Source organism: Pleurodeles waltl, chromosome 3_1 (genome assembly GCF_031143425.1).
Source record: "Pleurodeles waltl isolate 20211129_DDA chromosome 3_1, aPleWal1.hap1.20221129, whole genome shotgun sequence".
NCBI lineage: Eukaryota > Metazoa > Chordata > Amphibia > Caudata > Salamandridae > Pleurodeles > Pleurodeles waltl.
Window position 1 is genome coordinate 35,763,635 of NC_090440.1, and position 25,540 is coordinate 35,789,174.

General features: G+C 43.7%; 1 protein-coding gene across 3 annotated transcripts in view; it reads right to left on the reverse strand.

Moving 5' to 3' along the window:
* PRDM11 (PR/SET domain 11) overlaps positions 1-25,540 on the reverse strand; it is a 230,238-nt gene that overhangs the window by 123,346 nt on the left and 81,352 nt on the right. For all 3 annotated transcript variants that reach the window (XM_069221784.1, XM_069221785.1, XM_069221783.1), the window contains 2 exons: positions 11,849-11,952; positions 10,381-10,643 (listed from right to left, as the gene is read on the reverse strand). In XM_069221784.1, the coding sequence (XP_069077885.1) occupies positions 10,381-10,554 (174 nt within the window). In that variant the 5' untranslated portion in view covers positions 10,555-10,643; positions 11,849-11,952. The remainder of the gene's footprint in view (positions 1-10,380; positions 10,644-11,848; positions 11,953-25,540) is intronic.

The following is a 25,540-nucleotide window of genomic DNA, read 5'->3' on the forward strand; positions in this document are numbered from 1 at the left end:
CAGGGTCAGCATCTTGAACTTTTCCTGCTTGAGGAACCAATTCAAAATCCTCAGGTCCAGGATTGGCCTCAACTGACCATTTTTTGGGGGGGTCAGGAAGTATCTTGAATAGCAGCACTGACCCCTCTCCTTCTCTGGAAACAACTCCACTGCGCCTTTCGACAAAAGGATTAGCACTTCCTGTTGTAGTAAAAGAAGATTGGTCTTCCGAACAGAAGGATGGGCAGGGAGGGATGGGAGGGGGAAACCCCAGAAAGGGAAGAGTATAACCTTTCCCCACAATGTCGGTGACCTAGGAGTCCGATGTTATTGACTCCCACATGGGAAGAAATTGAGACAGTCTCCCCCCCACAGGAGATGCGTGTAAAGGGAGTGATGGAGGACTAAGGCTGCTGTCCTTGCTGCACCCCTCCGAAGGAAAAGGAAGAGGCAGAGTGCTGCTGGGCGGCCCCTCTAGTATGAACTCTACCCCTGCCCCTGGAAGATCTATACAGGTGAGCTCCTGAAGACTGCTGTGCTGCTGCCTGGAGCCTCCCTCGAAAGGAAGAGCCACGCCCAAACCCCCTAAACCTCCTAAATGATCTTAAGGAAGAGGAGGTGGCTGCTTGCAGTCCCAAAGATCTTGCCGTGGCCCTACTCTCCTTGAACCGCTCCAACAGCCAAGTCCCACTCCCGGGAAGTGTCCAAACCACTCGCTGTGTCCAAGCCTTGCAGATCTCTTAGTGGCTCCACAATCTCTCCTTCCTCCAAGAGCTGCTTCTCATACTCCTGCTCCTCTAGCAGCCTCAGAGCCAACCTTCTGGAGCGGAGCCTGGATTCAATCCCCGGCGTCGATAAGGCGTCAGCCGACGCCGAAGACCTCGGACGGCGTCGACCATCGGAGTCATCCGACGCCGGATCCACTGGCACCATAGGCTTCTTCAAGGTTGATTGAAGCTGTGGCGAGCTCATCGGCGCCGGGGCGGTGGACATCGTCGGCAACACCGGTCTTCTGGGCGACGCCATTGGTACCGGCGCCGAACCATTACTTCCCGAAGGAAAAAAAGGCATGAAGGGCGTCGGTCTATATGAAACCGGAACACCCCTGTCGAAGGCCAATGGACCTGAAGGCCCGAATGCACACCTCCCGGCGCCATGGTGGCAAAGATGTTGAACATCGCATTGAGGAACGCGGCCGGGTCTGTGCCGGGCACTGGGAACGCCGGAAAACTCTGTGGAGACGGTGCATGAGGTGAAGCTGGCGTCGGCTCAGGCATCTCCATCTGCACCGGAGAGGCCCTTGGCTCCTGATGTAGATCAACTTCAAAGACCGACAGTGGTGACGTCAGGGAAGCTGGAGTCGGCGGAGGTGTAATAGTTGGACTGACTTCACAAGTTGGTCGATGCCGAGCCGATGGCAACCTCAAGCGGGAGTGGTCCTTACTTGACCGGCGCCGCGATCCATGCCAGCGCCGAAAGTCTCGATAACGCTGGTGAGATCTCGAGGACTTAGAAGAAGACTCACTGCGATGATGCGTCTCCTTCTTCTTGGATCTGGCCAGGAACAACTTGGCCTCCCGCTCCTTAAGGGCCTTCGGGTTCATGCGCTGACATGAACCACATGCCTCGACCTCATGGTCAGAACTCAGACACCGCAAACAATTTTCGTGTGGGTCTGTGACCGACATCCGACCCCCGCACTTTCTACAGGGTTTAAAACCCGACTTCCTTGGCTGCGACATTGTTACACACGAAGTGAAACAGTAGCTCCCTGGTAGCCTTGAAGAAAAAAACGTTACTCGAAGGCACGGAAAAAAGGGAACTGACGTCTGCACGTCGACGAGGACCTCTTACTGCCTGGATTACGTCATACGGCATCGCATGGGAGTCCGGCAATTGTGACATCATCGTCGATGTGCAGAGCTAGAAGAAAATTTCTGTCGAATGCTGGCGCGTGGGGAGAATTCTTTAGGTGAGGAATCCACAGGTAGTTGTATCCATCAGAAATATGAGTACAGTTTTAGTATTATTATGAGTTAATTTGAGCAGAGGATTTGTGAGTTTGTTAGTTGGATTGACTAGAGTAATTGAGAGATAGAGGAGGGAAGAATCCTGAAGTGTTAATTCAGAGTTTATAGTAATAGGATGAGGCGTGGGATGAGTAAAGGAGAGATGGAGGAGGGAAGAGTCTGTGGAAAGGGTTAGGGAGATCATAGTAGCAGGAGGGGTTTTGGATGAGTCAAAGGTGAGATAAATGAGGGAGACTTTAGTAGGGTTGTTTGGGAGATCATGGTAGTAAACTGAGGTTTGGGTGAGCTAGATGTGGAAGAGAAGGGAACAGCTTAGGCAGGGTTATATTAGAGATGAAAGTAGTAGAATGGGTTTGGGATGAGTCAGAGTGGGGATGGAGGATAGATTTATAGAGACATGACATATGGTGATGGATAGACAAAGTAAAGCTTACAAGAGAGTAAATGTATATTAATTTTATTTATTTTTTATTGTATTTATATATATACTTTTTTAAATCATTATTTTATTGTTAATTTATTTATTCATTTTTTTTACTTTAATTTATTTATAATTTGAATTGTATTTATGGATTTTATTCTATTTTTTTTTATCTTTCTCTAGTACAGTAGGACTAGAGTAATAAATAAATCATATGTAAATACATATTAAGGGACTATGGCCCTCATTATAACATTGGCAGTATTGACTGCCTACCGCCGTGGCGACGGCGACAAAACACAGTCACTGCGGCTACCTACCGTCTGCCATATTATGACCGTAGCCGGAATTCCGCCAAAAGGATGGCAGCAGCGCCACGCCAGTAGACCCGGCCATGAGCCATGATACGGCCTGGCGGTGTTCTGCAGGTGGACACTGCTGCTGGCAGCAGCGCCTTGTCCCATCTACTGCCGGGGGACCTCCTGCAATCAGGTAAGTTGGGTGCTCCGACAGGGGTGGGGGGGTGTTGTGTGTGTGTTGGGGGGTGTGGGTGTATGTTTGTGTGTGCGTGCATGCGGGTGTGTGGCGTGTGGAATGAGTGTGTGCATGCATGGTTTTGAGTGTGCATGCTGTGTTGTCTGAATGCGTGGGTGCGTGTATGTATGTCCGTGTGTGAATGGATGTATGAATGCTTGGGTGAATGTGGGTATGAGTGTGTGTATGCATGTGTATGATGGTCCGTGAATGTGCGTGTATGTCGTGGGGGGGTCTGGAGTGGGAGGGTGAGGGTGGGGGAGTACTCTTTCTAGGGGGAGCCCCCTATCAGTGACAGGGAATTCCTTCCCTGTCACTGATAGTGCCTGCTGCCATGGTTTTCGTGGCGGTAAGGAAGCCACGAAAACCATGGCGGTAGGCGCGGTCATAATCCTGCGGGTGGGACAGTGACGGCCGCCTGGCTGGAGACTGAAGTCTCCAGTCTGGCGGCTGTTACCGCCCTGGTGGACTGAATGCTACATTGGCGGTTTGGCTTGAGCCAAACCACCAATGTTATATTTTGGGGAAGAGTACCGCCAGCCTGTTGGCAGTACTTTTCCCCAAAATAGCGCACTCGGCCAGGGTCCTAATGATGGCCAATATGTTCAAGGAATAAAATAATGGGTATAATAATTTTAGAAGAAAAGTAGTATTGTATAAACAGAGACTTTCAAGATTTGTAATATTTTGAAGTTAATTAATACGTGTACTTTTATAACATTTATTTATCTTTGCTCAATTTTTGAATAGTGAAATGCTCATGATAATAAACATTTGATCAGTGTGATATAAAAACGAGAGCAGGGATTCATAAGTATCTAATATAATACCTTATCTAGGAGCTATGCAATGACCTATGAACATGTTAAACATAGAATAACATACATATATATATGTATATATACACACACACACACATATGCATACACACACATATGTATATATATATATATATACATATTTAACCGTGAGTAAATATAAATTTGTTAAACAGGTTTAAAGAGTGTGTATAATTTATTGATATGACATAGTAGAAATACATATTTCCTAAAGAACTATACATATCTAGAATATACACATAATCAGATAAAAAATATTTACATATGCAGTACATTGCTGTTTGAATATGGTGGTTATGAAGGAAAGAGACAACTCTTGAGATGGTTATCTGTGGATCTTATATTTGGGGGTAATGAATTCCATAGTTTGGCTTGCTTGGACGGAGAGGGATGTACCACCTATAGTCTTTTTCTTGTATGGTGGTGTTCTAAGGCGGGGTGCCAATCTTGAGGCGAGGTTTCTTTGTTGAATGTATTTGGTTATTTTGTTTCTGATAAAAAGCGGTCCTATTCCATGTATAGCTTTTTGGGTGATACAAAGCAGCTTGAGGGTGGATCTTCTGGCAACGGGTAACCAATGTAGTGCTCTTAAGGCAGGGGAGTTGTGGGCTTGTGGCTTTACATATAATAGTTGCCTGGCAGCAGAGTTCTGAGTACGTTATAGGTTTTACATAATGATAGCGGCCATTGGCATAATCCAGTTTGAATAGTACAAGAGAGATAGTAGCCTGCACCTTGTGTGGAAATCCGAGGTGGAGGAAGATGTGTCGCAGAGTCTTCAAGGGGATGAAGCTTGTTCATGCTAATTTGTCCACTTGGGCATTCATTGTTAACTTTAAGTCCATGGTAATTCCAAGGTTTTTAACTTCCTCGGAAAATTGAGGAGGTGGTCCGAGATCGTCAGGTTAGGCGCACAGTGGGTCATAATTTTTCCAGTCATGACGTATGAGTATCTCCATTTTGGAGGCATTTAGTTTGAGATGGCTCCAAGTCATCCACTGATCAACGGCTCTGAGGCAACGGAAAATTAGTGAGTTTCCAATGTATTTTGGGGCATTCCAATTTAAGTAGTATTTGTGTGTCATCTGCATAGCTGATGCATGTGAGTTGAAAATCATGGATCAGTTCTGGTAGTGATATCATGTAGATGTTGAAAACCAGAGGTGAGATAATTGATCCTTGGGGGGCCCCTGCTTTTGTGAGGTAGGGTTTGGACGAGAAGAGGGGGAGAATAGATTAAATAGTTCTGTTTTGAATGTAGGATGTAATCCAGTAAAGAGCCGTCCCTTCTATGCTGGTTTCGGTCAATCACTTCAAAAGACACATAACAATATGAAAATATACAAACAAAGAAACGCTGAAAAGGCTTGGAAATAATTTAACAGTGCCCACAACAAAGTCTTTATAGATAAGAGATAGCACAAGCACATCACATCTGACAACCGCACCTTGGGGGGGGATCAACTTCCTCCTCTACGCACCAAAACACCAAACAGGCTATCTTTCAGAAGAAACTAACTTGTTAGTGGAATGTTGCACTGACAAGATTACGCCCTCACTTTCGCCAGGAAAGTAAAACAAGCTCCGATCATCCCACTCCATCTTCAGGCATGAAGATGGAGGCGTTAGAGGTTTGGATGCAGAAACCATCCCTCCCATTAAGAAGGCACAGTGACAGGCAGAGAATATCTGAGTAACCAACTGTCCTCAGCAAGTACATCGTAATCAAGATCACCTGTGTATGGTGCAGAAGCAGCTTCCTCAGAATATGAGGTAACTGGAGGATAGAAACACACAGTGTAGAGACAGAATGTGTAGTACCTGTTCTCGTCCCTTGTGAGTGGTGAAAAGGTTCATTGGAGCAGTGCCCCGAAGAACAAAGATGCACTGAACCACCTCTGACAACACAAATGGAGGCAAGGAAAACCTTGAGAGTAATTTGAATTTCCAGGAGCTCCAGCAGGTTGATATGAGACTTGTCTTCTGAGTGAGACCAGATTCCTTGATCTCCAGTGCATCAAGATGACTACCCAATCTACAGGAGGAGGCAACAAGCCACGGTCACAGCCGGTAGAGCACCATAGGGCTTACTTCACATGAGGGATGTATCACCAACCAGCACTGCAGGTCTCAAGTCATCTCTGGGGAAACTTGAACTATATCCAAAGGGACTCTGCAGTACAAGGACCACAATAAACAGAAGCACCAATGAACTGGATGCACAATACCAGCAGGCACAGAGTGCGGAGGAACTGCCTGGGATGGAAGCTGAGCTCCCTTCTGAAGCACCGGGATCATTGCCCAAATGTCTCACCCCACCTAGTGAAGAGGAGACCCTGGGAAAGTTGGAGATGGCATTTTAGGAGGCTGTTAAAAAATAACAGGTCACACAGAAGGGGGACCGTAGCCTGCAGGTGGTCTGACGTTAGATGCTGCAATCCAATTTTCAGCAGCCAATCGTTGAGGTATGTTAACACAGAGATTCTGGGCCTCCAAACATGTGCTGAGAAGGCTGATATCATCTTGGTGAAGTCTTGAGGTGCTGATGTTAACCAAACAGAGCCCACCATAAAGAAACACGTACTGCCTGTGTGACTGCAGGATCATTAAATGTAAATAAGTGTCCTGCAAGTCAAGGGATATAATCCTTTACTCCATCCAGAGAGCCAAGAGGACCTGTACAAGGGAAAGCATCTTGAAGAACCTTTTGCGGACAAACCCTGTAAGAAAATGGGTGTACTATATTAATGGGTTGGAGCCTTATCGTTAAGTACACTCACATATATCTCCTTGGGTCCAGTCAGAGTCGTTTACTTAAAATTCAGCTCAACCCTTTGGCAGCTATGGCACAGAGCAGCAAGCCTTCGCAAAGGAACAATGTGTAAAGCATTTAACAGCACCAAACACCTGAATAAGAAAGTCACCAAACAAGAAAGAGAGACAACTATTTATATAAATAAATAGACTATATGTGTATACATTTTTAGAAACCCTGATTACCAAAATTCTTCACAGGGTTTCGGAGATATGAATTTTTAAAAGTTTTTAACAACTTTGACGTCAACCTCAACCAAGATATGGCAATTCAAAACTTTTAAAACATTAAAAAAGTTTGTAAAACTTCAGAGACTCCGACCTGGATTGGGCTACCAAATCTGACAGGATAAAGGTCTAGGAGGACTAAAAGAATTCTTTGGACATTTACCTGGCAACCAGAGCGTTTTTAGAGGGAGTTCCAAACTTTACAGGACAACTGCCATTGGCTTTTATGGAGAAGCACTTATGCTGAGGGATGGAGGCTCAAATATGCTCAATGGATGCTCCAGATGCTGTGCGGTCCACTGAGGTGAAGTCCGGTCGAGTCCTCGGTCCACAGGTGAGTAGGGGTGACGCCGGCCACGGATCTCGGGGTCCCTTAAAATACTACATGCAGGGGTCAAGGGGCTGCTGATCCAGACCTTTCGTTCTTGCAAGCCACAAACAACATGGCTGGAATCTTCCCCGAGTGTAAGGGCATTGGTAGCCCACTCCCATGAGTGTTGGTACCATGGGCTGCACACCTTGGGAAAACTGGTTCTGAAACTGGTTTCCCTTCCTTTGCCCTGGCTCTACCTTGTGGAGGGTAAAAAATAGAGCTTCCTGGACAGGAGTGTTGTTGCAGCGGGCCTTCAAAGGCGGCATCACCTTTGATGCCTGCCCTTTGGGCTAACACCCTTTGCAGCCCATCCTGTGGAAGGGGGGGGGGTCACACCTACAGTTTGGCGACATCCTTCGTTCTTGCCCTATGAGTCGTTCACACATCTCCAGAGATGGGCAGAAGTCTGCATCAGTCCTAGTGCCTTTGCAAAGTCACTGGACCAGCTGGGTCAAAGAATGGCAACTTTCTCAAAAGTTGCCACCATTAAATCTGACATAAATGCTGATGCACTACTGGGTCACATTTAATGTCCCCTTTAATTTGATACCTTACAAGGCACCTTACAAGCCTCTATCAGGTGTTAGACACATTGAAGAGCCAACCGTTAGCCCTGCAATTACCTCATAAGTCTACCTAACTGACCTCAGCAAACACCGACACTTTAGGGCTTTGATGTACAGACATATCCAAAATATATGTTTATCTCAACAATGTACAGCTCCTTGCCAAAGGGTTTCATATGTCAGCTTTGGAGAAGACTTGTATATATAAGTAGTCAATGAGCGGGTGCACTTAGACATTAGTGGTGGTGGCAGTGCATGCATAGCCTCTTCAGTCTACAATGGCAGCTGAATGTTGAGTTTTCACTTTGTCACAAATAGGGTGGCACTACCAGTGCTGCAGCTCATGTGGACAGCCAGCCTTACCTGCCCTGGGTTCTTGGGTACCATATACTAGGGACCTATAAGTAAGTCAGTACATGCCAGTTGGGGACACCCAATTAAACATACACTTCTGAAAAGGAAGGAATACTCACTGAGGTCTGGACAGCAGGCCTCAGTGCACTCTCAAAGTCGAAAACCAGCATAAAATAGTCCAAAGTGGGGCAAAACGTTGAGGGATACCTGCAAACAGCTTGTTTTCTCACAAACACATATTAAATGCTATCAAGAGAGGGCCTTTGTTTAAGAACAAGAAAATAGCAGAAGTAGAGTGCCTGCTGTCTTTTGCGCTTAGGAATGACAACTACTCAACAGAGTGAGAAACTCCTGCTGCAAAATGAGGGCATGGCCATTTGAGGTGACCCAAGGAACTGGAGAGATATGCGATGGCAAGCCCTGGATGGGAATAAATATCCTTTTGCGACTATCTGAAGGACTCAACAGGCTGCAGGCTGTAGGACAGAATCTCGCCACACCAACAAAAGGTTGTGTTTCCCTTCACGTTTATTGAAGGAGTTTCGGGGTGGAGAATGAGAAAGACTATTGCTACACAACCTCTTGAACCCCCACATCTGTATCTATAAAACAGCTTATTCTGCTACTGAACATGGTGTGAGGGCTGATGCCCTAAAGACAGTCCTTAAGAATATCACCTGAACTTGATGTACTGCTGGTAAAACTGGTGCATAGGTGCACAGGAGAAGCCGGTCCCAAGGGACAAGCCTCGGGAGTCCCTTCTTTGAGCTCTTAAGGGATGTTAGCCTTCTCACCAAAGAGGAGAGATTTATCAAAGAGAATGTCCATTAGATTTACTTGTACACTGCCTGAAATTCTAGCAAAGCATTTTCTAGCATGAAGGAGCGTGGCAATCGAGGGGTCCATAGATCTCACCACCAAATCTACTGCATCCAGGCCAGAGAGAATGATTTGTTTCACTGATTCCTGACCATCGGGAAAAACGTCCAGAAAATGTGTCACAAAGGTGGTTGGAAACATTCAGAATGACAATTTGCATGATCTCCCACAAAGAGTAGGAAAGCACCACTAGGCAAGTTGCATTTGTCAAGGGAAAATCAAGAACTTCTTCCCCACTGCATTAATCTTCATTGACCCTCTAGCTGAAGGAGTAGAGGGAAAGGATGCAGTTATAGCATCCCTTAAACCCTAAAATCTTTGGCGAAGACATCCCTGACATACTGATGAAAAACAACTTTATATGAAATCATGTTCCAAGGAAAGCACCCAAGGGATTAGTGTCAAAGCGAGCGGGGAAAAAAGGAACAAATGTTGGCATGCCGGGATGGTGCCTTATAAAACTGTAATGTCATATCCGGGGTCGATTTTGGAACCAGGAAAAAGCGTGTACTAATAGTGCCAAGCAACATATATACCAGAGAATTCCAAAGGGCAACAGTTTCTACTGGGACCTTGTTGCAGCCGTTCAGGTATAAATATAAACAGTCGCCCCTTTCCCCTTTTTGGCTCTATGACAGGTTTTTTGCTGGCAATTAACAAACTTCAAAGACAACATCCAGGTCTTCCTCAAGAACCTCAAGGACATCAAAGTTTTATTGAACGATGTCCAATTAGCTTTAGTCCACTAGATTGTTTTTGTGAAAGTGAGACGTATGAAAGAAACCATTTGTGTAGAAAGTTATGATGCTTACATGTGCTTCTCCATTGAAAGGAGGCCTACCCATTTATCTGCTGCACATCTGCTCTTGAGAGTCAAGTGAACAGAAGAATCTGAGGCAGAAGAATACAGCCTTTCTGTACTATTTGCAAATGCACTCTGACTGAGCTATGGAGCGTGGAAGCAGCTTGCACACCCAGAGCTTTTGATCTCTGGGCACCATTATAATTTACACATAGAGGCACATCAAACAAGCAGACCTCATAATATCCTTCTGCTTTTCTCATGCAAAAGCATCAACCTAAAACTGTAAAGTCCTTTACAGTAGGTAATGAAGCAGTGGCAAAAGAAACTTCTATCGACCTTAAGGATGTCATGGTCAGATATAAACAACTTTGGAATTAGATTTAACATACTGGTGAAGATCCATTGAGTGCTTCACATTGTATGACCAACGAGTCCGTCACCCTCTCTGTCAAGTGACTAGGAGGGTGGCATTCCAATTATTCTACAAATCGCACATATAACATTTGTCTAAAAAAATATATGTTTTCTTTAAAAAGTGCATTAGTCACTGAAACTCACCAGCCAAGAGTGGAATGCTGCTGACTTGTCCTGAGACAATATTTGGCCCTCGTAAGGACCAAACACATGACCTTTGGGAATGGCTTCGTTGACACACCGCACGTCGCAATCACCAATGGCTTCCTTGATGACCTCTAGCCCAGCTGGCACCGTCATGGCTGCTCGATTTGGCATTCCGAAAGGCACCGGTGTGTCTGACACCAATGTGGGAGGACCATGATTTGGGCACTCATCCACAAAGTATTCCTGGCATGACTCACAGTCTGCAAGAAGTCGGGGCAAGAAAGAAACATGGCATCACTTCAGAGGCAGTTGAAGCCCATTTTTAGCACACCTATATTGAAACCTTGCTCTTGCATGTCCACAACTGCATTTGAACAAGCTGGCAGGTGAAAATATTGATCACATAAAGATGTACTAAACACTCATAAATGTAGATCACAAAAATACTCAGTATGCAAAACTGTCAAAATGCACCTAATCTCACAAGCAAGAACCCCTACCCCCGGCTACATGTGGCAGGGAATGAGTTCTCAAAAGATCAAAAGATAGCAAGTGAGCCTGGTTGCTCTTTAGAATTTTTAGTCCTCCTTTCTATTGTTTACATTCTTTAATCTATATTTGGATATAGATCCATCAACCACTGCTAACACAGCAGTCAGACAACGTGTTGGTAATAGTTGTTTTGGAGTAGCTGAGATAGTTTACAATATGGAAGTGTGAAATTGAGTGTCGTGCTATTGTACTGAAAACTATGTCCCAGAATAGGACATAAAACGTATTTACTTAGAGCTGAGACTATAAACTACAACTCTATAAACCTTATGTTTTAAGCACCACCTGGCAGGGTGTTTAGGCTTTTAGTGTAAACACTGGAGCACCCCTGAGTTCCTGACACACATTAACTATAAGTCACACAGCAACCAGACGCTACTGATTGCACACAGTAGTCTACACTTACAACAATGGGATAAGGATAGCACAGTGCGTCAGGGTCACACCAGGGGTATAGCAAGCGTACTACACAACTGCTAGGCAGGGTCCAGTGACTGACTGAACATAATATAGACGAACCCAGTAATCAGAGCATGATCAAATGGAAAGTCTGTAAGGATTTGGGAGCTTCTCACTTATAGCAGGGCCCTGGGTCTGCTTGTTAGCTCTTCACCCTGTTCTGCCCATTCTCTACAGGAAGCTGCATTAATGATTTCCTGTGTATTGGGGATTCACTGGGTTTATTTGAACTACTTCAGTTATACAACATTTCAAGTCTCTTTGCCTCTCTCTCTCGATGAATCTAATTCGCTTTCATCAACCAATAAAATAAACACACCTCTGCTTGATGGAAAGAGATGTTTCGGACAAAAAAAACAAAAAAATCAAACAAATTATCTGGTAATTGGGAGATAATTGCACGCAAAAATCCACACAGCGCACCCTGGCCTCACTCGAGGACGGCTTCACTTACACCAGAAATCCACTTGTTGGAAGTTCTTTGTTGTGACTGTGTCTGAATTTCGCTTCAAAGGTTTGGGCTCGAGCACCGTAGACTGTGGATCAGCCACTTCAGATCTAAGGGAAGATGATTGAGAAAAGCTGTGTCATACTGGTGTTTTAGAAAACAGGGACATCCACATTGGAACTTGTTCCCCAAGTCAGACTGTTCCAATGACAATGGGTGTCTCCACACCCTGGACCCTGCTAAATAGACTAAATAGACTACTATCAGTAAACCATTACAGAAAAGGTTGTATTACTGTAAAACAAAACTGTCACAAAACATATTTCTTTCACTTGAAATAAACCTATAACTGTATTCATAAAACATTTAACAGACTGAGTTTGGTAACAATATAGGTCCATATTTGATGAGTACTTCACCTTGTATGATGTGTTCAGCGACTTAAAGGATTTCATTTCTAACAAGTGATTATAACCTGGCAGCCGGTCTAGTTGCTATCAAGAATTCTTCATCATCTCCTCCTCCCAAGTCATAGGCTGTTCCTGTCTGGGGCCTGGGGAACTTGATAGATAAATCAGCTCTTGTGTTTTTAGCACCCAGAATATACTCAATATTTAAATTTTATTGTAAAGGTTTAGAACTCAATCTGGCCCACCCAGGGGTGTGATTTATGATCACAGCACCGAACCTCCAAGTATGTTTACAAATGGCTTGTGACCAGTTTTGAGCATACATTTTCTCCCTCATATAAAACACTAAAATCGTTAAACCGCCCAACAACAGGTCAACTGTGAATGTGAAAATATTGGCTGATTCAGGGTCACCTGTGACAATGATTTCAGAAATCACCCTCAATAGGTTGTGTTCTGGTGTCAGTTTGACTAAATCCGACATCAGGGTAGTTGCCTATGGTGATTCAGAAATTTAAACCCTGGGATTTTTTGAAGACACACTGGAGTTTTGAGGAAGGTGTATTCACATGAAAAGTTATAGTGTGGTTAATGGCCCTGATATAAAGGGATGGGTGGATCAAAGAAAGCTCAGTATCGTCGTTAAACCTGGTGCTGCAACACTAGTGTTGTCAATTAATAGTGCATCACAGGAATTGTAGGTTATTCTTAAAAAATATCTGGAAGTGTTGTGCAATAAAATAGGTTAAGTGAAAGGATCTGAACATGAGATTATAATGAAAGATGGGGCAGTTCCAATGGCTAATAAAGTCTGGGATGTGCTGTTGAGTGTTAGGGGGGACCTTGCAAAACATCTTAAAGAGTTAATGGAGGCCAAAGGTATTAAAGCTGTGAGGACATCTGAATAGATTAGTGTAATTGTGATTGCTAAAAAGAAAGATGGGGGTATCATATCATGCACTGATTTTAGGCAGTTGAATAAAAACATTGTCATTGAGAGCCACCCTTTACCTTAAATTCTGGATTTGTTGTCCACTATTGGTAATGTCAAGTTTTTTGGGTAAAATTGATCTAAGGGATGCTTACCATCAAGTGCCTTTAGAGAAGAATTACCAACTATTCACCACATTTATAACATGATTTGGAGCTTTCAAATATGTAAGGCTGCCATTTGGACTAGCTTCAGCAGCTAGATTATTTAAAAAAGTTAACAATAATTTGTTTGAAGATGTAACTGGAGTAGTGGCATTCCAAGATGATTTGCTTATCTTTGCTGAAACTGTGAAAGAGCATAACAAGATTTTAGATAAGGTATTTTATATTCTTAAAGATCGTGGTATGACTGTATAATTGGACAATTGCACTTTTTAACTGAAGCTGTACACTATTTGGGTCACAGAACATCGTCCAGAGGAATTTAGCCTAAAACTGATCTTCTGGAAGCCCTAAGGGAGGCTTTGAATCCTAAAGAAAAGGATGTGCTGAGTTTGTTCATAGGTCTGGCCGACTATTATTCCAGGGTTGTTCACGGTTATGCCACTATGATGGAACCACTGAAAATAAATGATAAGGAAAAATGAAATATTTGTGTGGGGTGATAAAGAGGAGAAGGTTTTTCAGATAATAAAACAAATTTTGTTGGGGGTCCCAATCTTTAAAATGGTTCATTAGTGCGAGAAATGTAGTCACTGTGGATGCTAGTGCTGTAGGAATCGGAGCAGTGTTACAGCAGAACATTTAGGTCAAATACACTTCATTTAGGGGTCCCCAGTGGTCGCAGCTGTGACCCCTGACTTGGCTTTTGTGACCCCTGCCACTGCATTAGTGACTCCTGGCTTCAAAGGTGGCAAATTCAGTGCCAGCAACAAAGTGGCAGCTCGTCCTTATGGATGTCAGTTCAGAATCCAGTTTCTTTCTTTTTCTGTCATTTTTTGTTACACCAATAAGAGAATAATAACATATTATTCACTACTGGTGTAAGAAATTGGGCACAATTGGCTGGAATATGCCCTTCCATGACAGTTGAGATAAGTAAAAATGCTTTCTTTTAAATGTATGTTGTGTGTCTGCTTGCGGGCGAGAGTGTGTTCCTGTGAGAGTGTCTGTGTGTACATGTGAATTTGTGTATATCTGTAAGTATATGTGTGTGAGTGAAAGTGGAGGTCAAAGGGCAAATGATGTCACTTCTGCTAAACCTGGCATTTTGGTGAACTGACGGCCATGTAAATGCATGGACTACACTGTTGCATTTGCGCCTAGAACTTTGAAGGAAGCAGAAAAAAAGTATAGTACTATTGAAAGAGAGGGATTAGCCTTTGCTTCGGCAACAAACAAATTTAACACTTATTTGTGGGGAACGCAGTTTGTGTTCCGCACAGATAACAAGCCTTTAACTTACTTGTTAGGAGAGAAGAGCGTGGCATCAGCTTTTTCTCGTCTATTAAGAATTATTGCTAAGCTACTGGAATACAATTTTGAGGTGCAGTATACTCCAGGTAGGGTCAGTAGACTGCATGTCTCGCTTACCAGTCAGAGGGGGTTCTGATGAGGAAGTTAATGATGAGTGCGTTATTGCTATTACTGACATAGTTTAACAGTGTCAAAGTGTTATAGAGGAAAAGAGTGACTTTACAGTCAATGTGTAACAATGGTTAAAGTTAAAAAGTATGTTCAGAAAGGTTGCCTCATAACAAACAACTTAAGAAGTTATGACGAATTTTGCACATGTTGCCGATGAGTTATCAGTGAAGTCTGGCATTTTGTTGAGGTCAGATAATCTTGTTCCACCAGTAAGTTAGAGCAAAACTGGTGTTATTGGCACATGCTGGTCATTTAGGATCTTCATCTACAAATAAAAAATATTGAGAGAAAAAGTTTTGGTGGCTAGCAATGGATCAGGACGCAGATAACATGATGGAGACATGCAAGGAATGTACATTGTCCAGTAAGCATTGGAGAACAAAGGACACTCCATTGCTACCGGTACAGTTTCCAGAAAGAGCTTGGGAAAAGTTGGCACCTGATTTTGTGTGACCTATTAATGCTGTCAAGCAGGACTTGAAGTACATGATAGTGCATGCAGACTATTTCTCCAAATGGATATACTATAAATTTGTGGAAGAAATTAGTACTTTCTCTATCAGTTTTCTTGCTAGATTTGTTTCTATTCAAGGTTCTACTGCCGAAATTGTAACTGATAATGGGGTACAACTAGTATCAGAAAAAATAAAAATAAAAATTTAAAGAAAAGGACATTAAACACTAAAATGCATTGTTGTACAATGCACAAGCCAATAGTGCAGTTGAAAGAGTAAATCGAACACTGAAAGAGGGTATTCAGACTGCTCTAACATGTGGTATAGATGTAGAGTTTTTGAGAGAAAAGATGTGGGCCTACCATAATACCTCACAATGGACAACTTGAGTATCACCGTTTAGTTTGCTAAAAAGCAGAAGTGCATGTTCTAACTTGGTCCCTGGTTGGTTGGTGGATAGAGGTGGGGGAGCTAAGAGTAGTGGAGTGTGAGGCGAAAGAAAAGTAAGAAGTGAGAGAGAATGTGAAGTGGGCCCAGGAGAAGATGGTACATTAGCATGATAAGTTGTGCACAATTAAAGACGTTAACATAGTCACAGGGTTTTGGGTGATGTTAAAAAATATGAAAAGCAAAAGGTTCAAGACTGATTTCAATTTTCAAGGTCTATTCAGAGGGGTTCGAGTATCTTGCACTGACGCTGGTGGCTGAAGAGAAATGTGTTACCTTATAAGTGAATTTCAACGTGAGATTTTGGAAATGTACTTGCGTGATCAAAATTATTTAATTTGGACGTCAGGTTTCACTGATATAAGTATGGATTAGGAGACAGGGATGGACAAGTAGAAGCGGGAACCTATTGGACAGGACAAGGAAAGTCCCATGCTTCCAGACACAGATACTTCAGTAGTTCCTGAAAGTTCTGTTTATAGAGAGTGATAGTGCTGGACCAGCAGTTACTAATCATGGGAGAATATGTAAAAGACTTTGGAATTCGCAAGATTTTGATTGTTGATTTCTCTTTTTCTTCCAGGAATTTTGAATGTTAATTTTTCTTGCAGGAATTCTTATTTGTTAAATTAAAATTTTTCTTCAAGGAATTTTGATAACATACAGGTTCATATTAATTCCCTCTTTCTTTGTAGGAACCTTTACCTTTAATTACTAGTGAATTGTTTGTTTTCTTACCACATGCTGTACTGATACAGTAATTGCTGTATATATTTATTTTTGTATATCTTCTTTTGAGGTGCTTTTTGTATTTTAGTTATTTGTTTACGGAGGGAAGATGTTGTAGCGTGTGGCACAAGCAGTGCAAGGGTGAAGTATGAGGCACAAGTGGGTGACTAGTGGAAGCATAGTGGGTTACATGTCTAGAATCAAATCTCCAGCCGTACATCATTTGGAGATCGGATTCCAGTGTGGATGTGTGTCGTGGGCTCCTTGTATGTAAACCACTAAATGAATATTCTATGAAAACTATAGTCTGCTGAGTCTCTTTCAACTACACAACAGGTACTTTGAGGTTCCTTGGACAGTGAGCGAGATGGAGATTCGGGGGAAGGAAGGCAAAAGTGATTGAAAGGCAGGTAACAAGACGAGAGAGAAAACACATGTACTACCATAGAGTGCTCCTTGCAAAAGGAAAAAAGAGTTCTCCTAAATCAGGAGCGGAAGGAAACAACTAATCATATCAAAATGCTACAAGACCAAAATTCCGCTGAGGTGGACACACACAAGAGTAGAGAGGAAAGTTTTCTGATCAAAAGCAGGGAAGTGAAATACACAGCAACAAAGCAACAACTTCCAATACAGAGCAAGGGGCATACCAAAAGTCCACTCTTAGTTTGTGTATTGTACTGGACACAACACATCTGCCTAGAGACAGCTAAATCAGTCTGTAGCCAAAGCCTAAAAACAAATACCTTGAGTCCGGTTAATGTGAAAGCTAGATGTGTGTGTAAAAACCTCCTACAAATTGCCAAAAGCAATGCAAGATTGTCATACTAATAGGAGATGTATGATATAGTATTAGGAGATGTAGTCAGCGTGTGACCATGACAGTTGCAAAAGTTCCTTCAAGATCCTGTCCACAAAATAATGCATGTCTGCCCAGTTCCTATAACGTCTCTTTGTTCGGTTGGGAGAAAGGCCGAGGACAGATCAGTAGACATAATTAGGGAACCCACAACGGGAAAGAGAAGCATAATGGCATAGCGACTAGATATGCAGATCTTTTAACCACCACAAAACTTGGATCGCGCAGGAAACTGCATGTTTACTCCATGAGATTGTTGGGACAGGGTATGGATTTAATCTGCTCCCGGGATGTGGCCTAGCGAGGAGCCCTAATAACAGAAGACGTCCAGCAGCTTGATAACCGGAGTCGTAATGTAGTTCATTATAAAATAGTGTGTCTTTCATTATAAAATACCGAAGCCTCTATAATAAGGGTTCATGGTGGAAGCTAATCCTTTTGATAACTGAGTCCCCACGAAGTTTCGTAAACAGTGTTTAGAGAATAATAGTGTAAGAGAAATGACTTGCATAATTTATGAGTGAGGTACAGGGCCAGTGATGGAAGGGAGATTGGGCACAGTTAATTCTATTGTCCCAGAAAGGTAATTATCGATCCCACAGGGCAGTGACCACTTTCCTCCATTAAAACATGCTCCACACTTTCTCAAAGTTCAACGCCCTTTCAGGTTTGGATAGAAACATTTTGCATCATAAATCTGTGCACTTTGATGCCAAAACCTATGCTGAGGTCACTGTAAATATGGTAGTCTTTGGTTGTACCCAGAGTAGTTTTGGCTCACCTATGTGTGCATATCACTCTGCCTCTTATGATTTAATTGAAATGCATGCGGGACCATTATACATATGAAAAGTACACTGAATCATTACACATAACATTCTCACCACATACATGTTATGTATACAAGAAAGTAATCCTTTCATTTCTATTTTTCACTGTAGAGGGTTTTTTAATGTTTTAGTCAGAAACCATATGTGAGTTACACATATATGTGCACATGTTAACCGCCGCATAACACCATGCATAAAGGCCAGCAATTCACCTGCTTAAAAGTAAAGGTATTGACAAAGCCAATAGGTCTGAGTTTTCTTTTTTCGAAATAAAACATGTGGGGGTTAACAAAACTAAAATAAATTGATCAACTGGCTGCCAGTTCAAACAAAATTTTTGTAGAAAACACCTAAAATGTTTATTTTCACATACCCAGTTTTGTGTATTTAAGAATAAGATCCACTCCACCCCCTTTCACTAACGTAGGCACCTTTTATTAGTAATGTGTGACACTGCTGCCACCAAATCTGCATGGAAAGATATTATATTGCTTTACAGCCATTTAAAAGAAGATACATGCCAGGCCGCCTCGCACGTGAACACCAGCAGTGGCAAAAATCTATTCTTAGCTTCAGAATAGGGGTGTGTGGGAAGCTCCGCTCCGCTGGCGGGGCTAACAGAGTTTTTGGAACTTGTTATCCAAAAACTCTGAGGCCCCGTCAGCGGAGTGGAACCCACCAGGTGCGGGCTGCAGCCAAGTTATGACAGTCTACGCTTGCGCTGTGTGGCCCATAACTGGGCTTCAGCGCGCACCAGAGCAGAGTCCAGAGGGAGGCAGTTGCTGAAGACTAATCATCATCGGACAATGACGACGGCCCCTTGAAGACCCAGGTAAGTCCTTGTCTCTTTCTTTTGTTGTTGTTTGTGCACACTGGGGCACAAACAAAGACTGAAACAGCAGCTTTAGCTGCCATTTCAGGCAACTTGTGCACCGACTTGTCCTGTGTACACTGCACATGGGGCAGGCCGGTGCACAACAGTCCTGGCAGCCTTCGATGCCAACGGCCCTGGCCTGAATTCAGGCCAAGGCCGTAGGCAGTGACAGAAAGCTGTAGTTTCAGGCCTCTTGTGCACCGGCCTGTCCTGTGTGCACTGCATTTGGGACAGGCCAGTGAACAAGAGGCCTGAAACGCCAATTTTTACTGCCTATGGCCCTCTCCTGCATACGCCTGATCTCTGAAGCGCTAAGCAGGGTCGGGCGCATTCAGGACTCCGCGGGCTACGTAACTCCCCTCTGTGGAATTCCACTGAATTTTTTTCACTCCGCCCAGGCCTACTTCTGAACACCCACCGACCAGTAGGCTATCTTCACCTGGAGGATGACGCACAGGTTGCACACTTGGTGCAGATGGGAGAAGCACCCACGTCTTTCAGGGCACTACGAGCAACTTCCAGTACAGTTTTACATACCATCCTCTAGACGTCAGAACTCCCAAACTGTGGAACTAAACCTTGCAGCACCTTATTTATTTTGCAATTTCATATAGCTCCATTACCATTAGCCAAAAGTTGCTACATGGATAGTTACAGAGGGTTCAAGAATTGTTACCAAATATACTTACATAAACTCTAGTAAGCGCCTGATCAAGTGAAGGTATTGTAGTTCTGTTCCAAGAGATGAGTGAACATGTTCTCAACAGGGGGACTGGATGCAATGACTTAGCTAAAGTATAGTTTCAGATCTGTTTTGAGGGTTGCAAGTAAGGTGGTATTATGAAGGGTTGGACGTAGTGAGTTCTGAATTCTGGCTGCACTACTCACAAAGGATTGTACAAGGAGTTGTTCCTTTTTAAAGGTTGGAGTTTCTAGTAGCAATGCTTCGGTGACGGGCTAGAACCTCCTGAAAGCTTGGATTTGTCTGCCAGATAAGGAGGAGTAGATTGGCACCCTCCTCCGCAAGCTGTGACAACACTGCTTCAGCCCTCCATCAACTGGATGCCACTCTTCATACTAACTCTACTCAATTTGAAAGGGTCTTGCAGGCCATCCTAGACATCAAAACCTCCCTAGGAACAAAAATTGATGCAGTGACACAAGATGTCAATCTCCTATGAGCAGATCACCGAAAGCAGTCTGGCAGAGTGGAGGAAGCTGAATCATCTATTGTAGCCATGCGCCCAACAGTCCAGGAACTACAGATACAAATGAAACAACACAGGTGAGGAGAAAAGTTCCCCATTGGTCTGTTCAGTGGCCCAGGAGAGTATAGATAGTGATATTGAATTCAGAGAGGCGTAGAACTGACAAGTACCCCTGCTGTAGAAGGCACATTCTATCGCCTATGCAGGGAAGTACATCAAGGTATTGATTAGTATACCCTGGCTTTAGGCTGGAGGGGGGTTGTGTTGGAAATGGAAGTGCATGTGCTCACTCCCCTAAAGATGGTTTGATTGGCACATATCTGATTGGCATACTGCATTTACAGTTATGTCCCTTGTACAGTGGTATACCATATACCCATGGCCTCTAAATTAAATACTACCAGTGGGCCTGCAGCGCTTATTGTGCCACCCACTTAAGTAGCACTTTAACACTTTTCCCATGCCTGACATTGCAGCCTGAAGGCAATGTTCCTCTGCCATGTCAACTTGGCATTTAAAACCTATTGCTAAACCTTAAACTCCCCTTTTTTCACATTTAGGTCACCCCTACGGTAGGCCCTAGGTAGCCCATAGGGCAGGGTGTTATGTAATTAAAAGATAGGACATCTACTTTTTTGTTTTACAAATCCTAGTAGTGAAAAAATAAATCCCAAATTCATCTTCTCACTACTGAGAGGCCTACCCCTCCCCTAAGGTAACACTGGGGATTCTTTATTACAATTAATAAGATGTATTTTCTAAACCGGAGGTGGTAGATATGTTATGTTTGGTACCTATGAACTTGTAATGATAAACCCTCTTTAATGCTAAAGTCAGATTTTTCATCACAAGTTTGAAAATGTCACTTTAAAAAGGCTGGCATGTTCCTGCCCTTAGCCCTCTGTGTCTGTAACCTCTGTGTCTGTAACCTCTGTTAGGTCACATGACTGGGTGTAACTTACAGTTGAGACTTTGTGAATTCACCCCCAGACAGTCAATAGGAGAAAAAGCAGAGGCTGAATAAGCAATTAACTGACTTGATGGTGGGGCGTAGCTAAGCACAGCCCGACTGGCAACTGAACTGGATGGGATCTGCCACCACACATTAGGCTTAACAACCCTGTATTGTCAGTGCAGCCAGCTAGGAGCCAAGGCAGGGGAGGCAGGAAATTCCTGGAACTTCAGACAACCTTTCTGGAAACTTTACCCAACTTCTAGGAGCAGCAGGGTATAAAAATAGGGCTCTTAGACCTGCTCCTCAGTTTACTACTGGACCTGCGGAAGGACTCTCAGAGGACACCCTGCGGTTTTGATCTGCTGTGCACTCTGCCAGGCTACTGCTGTACCTGGAAGGACTGCTTTACCACCTGGAGCCTGCTTGGAACTTTCAGAAGCCATCCCTGTATCACCACCTGCACCCAGGACTTCAGAAGTGACTCCAAGGGCTAGTTTAGATGGTCCTGTGTTCTTTGCCACAAAGATGTAATAGGCTCCCACTATCTTAAACCTGCACCTGGGCCCAGGCTGAGGGAATATTCCAATAGGTCTCCATCCACTCCTAGACCCTTGGTTGTGGTGCTAAAGGTGCCTAGGTGGCCATTATTTGCTAAAACTGAGGACTAATTGGATTTTTATGGTTTTGGTGTCAATTGATTAAAATGCTCTCTATTTTTCTAAATTGGTTTGAGATTTGTTTATAGTGATTTTCCTGTGTTGCTGTTTGTGTTTTGCATACATACTTAAGACATTGTTCCTATGTTTAATCTGACTGATTTGTGTGCCAATTTACCCAGAGTTAAGCGCAGGTTAAATTAGTGATTTTTTGTGGTGTTGCTTGACCAGGGCTCATGCTCCAGGCAACCAACAACCTAATTTCTCACAGTGGCTTTCGGGTTTTTAAGGGTTTTCTGGTTTATCAGGCATGTTTCTGAACTTGTGAGAAGTGGTTTAAAACTACATGTTGAAAGAGATCATGAGAGTGATGAAGATTTTCACCAGTTCACTGCATACTACCTTATCCCTAATAGTAGGGGACTGTGGATTCAGCCACGGCTACAATGAGCTCAGTGCAGGGACAGGTCTAGGTTTTTTAGGACTCCAGGTAAAAGGGGAATGCAGGAAACCCATCTAATTTGCTTACAATGTGACATCACAGGAAATGGCATCATATGAAGTGTCATGAATTAACTATTCCTCTGGTATTATTAAAGCAACTTTGCAAGAAGAAACTTTCACATGTCGGTATCTGTTTAACAGAAACATAAATAACCCAAACAAAAAAGTACATATATTTTAAAGTTCTATTAATTGCAAGAACTTTTGCAAGCACATTGTATTAGTCACACTGGGTAAAATGGTCTGACCTAGGACTCCCCCAAAACTTACATCTTTAATGTAATGTTAACAAACTGTTTGCAGTTTAGAACATTCTTGTATATGTATGTGGGATCTATACAAAGCACAAACCTAGCCAAAAGACAGCACATTGGTACATAGGGTTGTGCCAAAAACACATGTGATGTGGGATTACCCTGTTTATCATGATGGAGTGTTTTTCTATGAGTTGAGAATCCAGCTGTTTTCTGAACTGATTAGGTTGGGGCTGCCCGGATGTATATGGAGATATCATTGAAGATCCTCAGTACACAGATGGGTGATGCCTTTTACCTTGTATTTTTGCACTTCTTTTTCTACCATATGAAGGTGTTCTTGATGAAAGTATGCACAGAACCACCCGAGATGGTGAGTCTGTCAGCAATATAGGCAGTAGTACCAGTTGTACGTATGTGATATTTCTATAGAGCACACCTAAGCAAAAGGCAGCAGAGTATTGTACAGGGTCAAAGACAAGCTTAAAGTCAATGAGTGATAAGAGAGGTAGCTAGTTTGTGGTCTATTCATGTACTATAATGAGTAGTCTTGATGGCTTTGTAAATGATGAAGCTGGTTTTGAAGGTGTTGTGGGTGCACAAGGGGAGCCTGTGAGGTTTCATCAGGATTGGGTAAGGTGGTCATATTTCTTCTGGGCCTAATGAAGTGTGTTGCAGCAGGTAGGATACCATTAAGTGGAGCTAGTGCGAATCAAAAATCTAAAGTGACTTACCAGATACTCAGTGCAAGATAAGGTGTGTGGCACAGAAAACCTTTGAGTAAGAAGGATATGACATAAAACATAACAGTTGAAAATAGCTTGATTTTTTGAAGGTATCACTCAAGTCACTGTAAAATACCAGAAACTATCAGAATACAATGAGGCTAAAAGGGTTTGTAGATGTTTGCCCTGAGCCATGGAAACAAGACCCTCCGCGGCATAAAAGTTAAAATACTAATAGGGGGTTCCAGAAGCATCATATTTTGTAAATTAGCATGCTGCAGATTTAATTAATAGTTTTGATATATATCTCCTTTCACCTGCATATGATGATTTTTCCTAATTGTGCAGTACAACTAGGAAGCATACAAAGAAATGCAATTAAATGATGCTGTGAGTCAAGGCTTACTAACCAGCACATTTTCTTGGGCCTTACCGTGCTGGGATATTAGTGCAAGGCCCAGGGTAAGAAGCCCAGACCTCTAGGTTGCACCTGGCCAGTATTTCTACTGGTACTGACAGCAGTTTCATGCCTAATCATGAAGACAAGTTGTATAACCAGCAATCAATTGGTATTTGTAGAATGAGGCTAATCACCCGAGGGGTATTAAGGAGCTAGGAGGTACGCTGCGTACTGGCGCCCTCTCATCGAAGAGCCAGGACTTGAGCTTTTTCCTGAAATTGGGGAGCGAGTGAGTGATTTGCTGGTGGAGGGGGGAGGTCGTTTCAGGCCTTAGCGGCAAGGTAGGAGAAAGAGCGGCCTTCGCAGTGGTTTTGGTGGACTCGTGGGACGTGTGCGAGGGCTGGGAAGGCTGACCAGAGTTCTCTGGCAGGTTGGTGGAAGGTTAGAATGTGATTAATGTGTTTGGGTCCGAGGTTGTGAAGGCGAGGGTTAGGACCTTGAATTTGCATCTCTTATGCATGAGCAGTCAGTGTAGGAGTTTGAGGGGCGGGTGATGCTGCCTGATCTAGGAAGATCTAAGATGAGTCTTGCTGCGAAGTACTGTATAGTTTGTGAGTGGTTATGGAGTTGGGTAGTGACACTGACGTAGAGTGTGTTGCTGTAGTCCACTCTGCTGCTAATGAGGGCCTGGGTTACTGTGCTTCTGGCATCTACGGGGATCCATTAGAAAATCTTTTGTAGCATGCAGAGGAGGAGGAAGCGGGAGGCGTCAACTGTATTTATCTGTCCCTTGAAGGTGAGTCTGCTATTGATGATTATGACAAGCTTGAAGGTTTGGTCTCTCAGGGTCAGGGCTTGCCTAAGAGCAGCAAGCCACCAGGTGTTGTCCCAGGGGATGTGTTGTTTCCGAAAATTATCACTTCTGTTTTGTTCGTGCTCAGTTTCAAGCAGTTGGATCTCATCCACTCTGCAACGCTGGTCATGACATTGCTGTAGCTGACTCTCCGGGTGGCGTGGTCCTCAGAGAATGAGAGGATGAGTTGCCTGATGTTTGCGTATGAGATGTTGCTGAGTCTGTGAATGCAGACAATGTCTGCCAATGATGTCATATAGGCGTTAAAAAGAGTGGGGTTCAGACCGAACCCCTAGAGAATGCCACAGATGATGTTCTTGGGCTCTGAGGTAAAGCAGGTAGACAGATTCTTTGGGTGTGTCCTGTGAGGAAGGCGTAGACCCATTTGTGGGCATTGCTACGAATTCGAGATGGTGGAGTCTGGTGATGAGGGTATAGTGGGAGACAGTGTTGAAGGCCACTGAGCGGTAGAGGAGGATTAGGGCTCATTTCTCTCTGCAGTCGAGGAGGGCTCTGATGTCGTCCATTGCGGCGATCAGGGCAGTGTTGGTGCTGTGGTTGGCGCAGAAACCTGCTTGGGAGGTGTCCAGTAGATTATGTTCTTCTAGGCGTTCGGAGAATGGTTAGTTGATGGCTCTTTCTAGGACTTTGGTGCAGAAAGGTAGCAGCAAGAACAGGCAGTAGTCCTTGAGTTCACTGGGGTCACCGGACAGTTTTTTCAGGAGAGGCTTTACCTCTGCAAGCTTCCAGGCGTCTGGAATGTTGGCTGTCGTGAGGCGTTGAGGATGGGAGTGAGGGCACTGCTGATCTCTCTCTGTTCCAGGTTGAAGATTTAGTGGGGGCACGGGGTGCTGGGTGATCCAGAGTGGGTTGCGCCCATGATGGCTGCTGTTTTCCGAACCATTAGCGGCTTCCAGTCAGTGAAGAGGTGGCTGTGGGTTGCGTATGTTGGTGTTAAA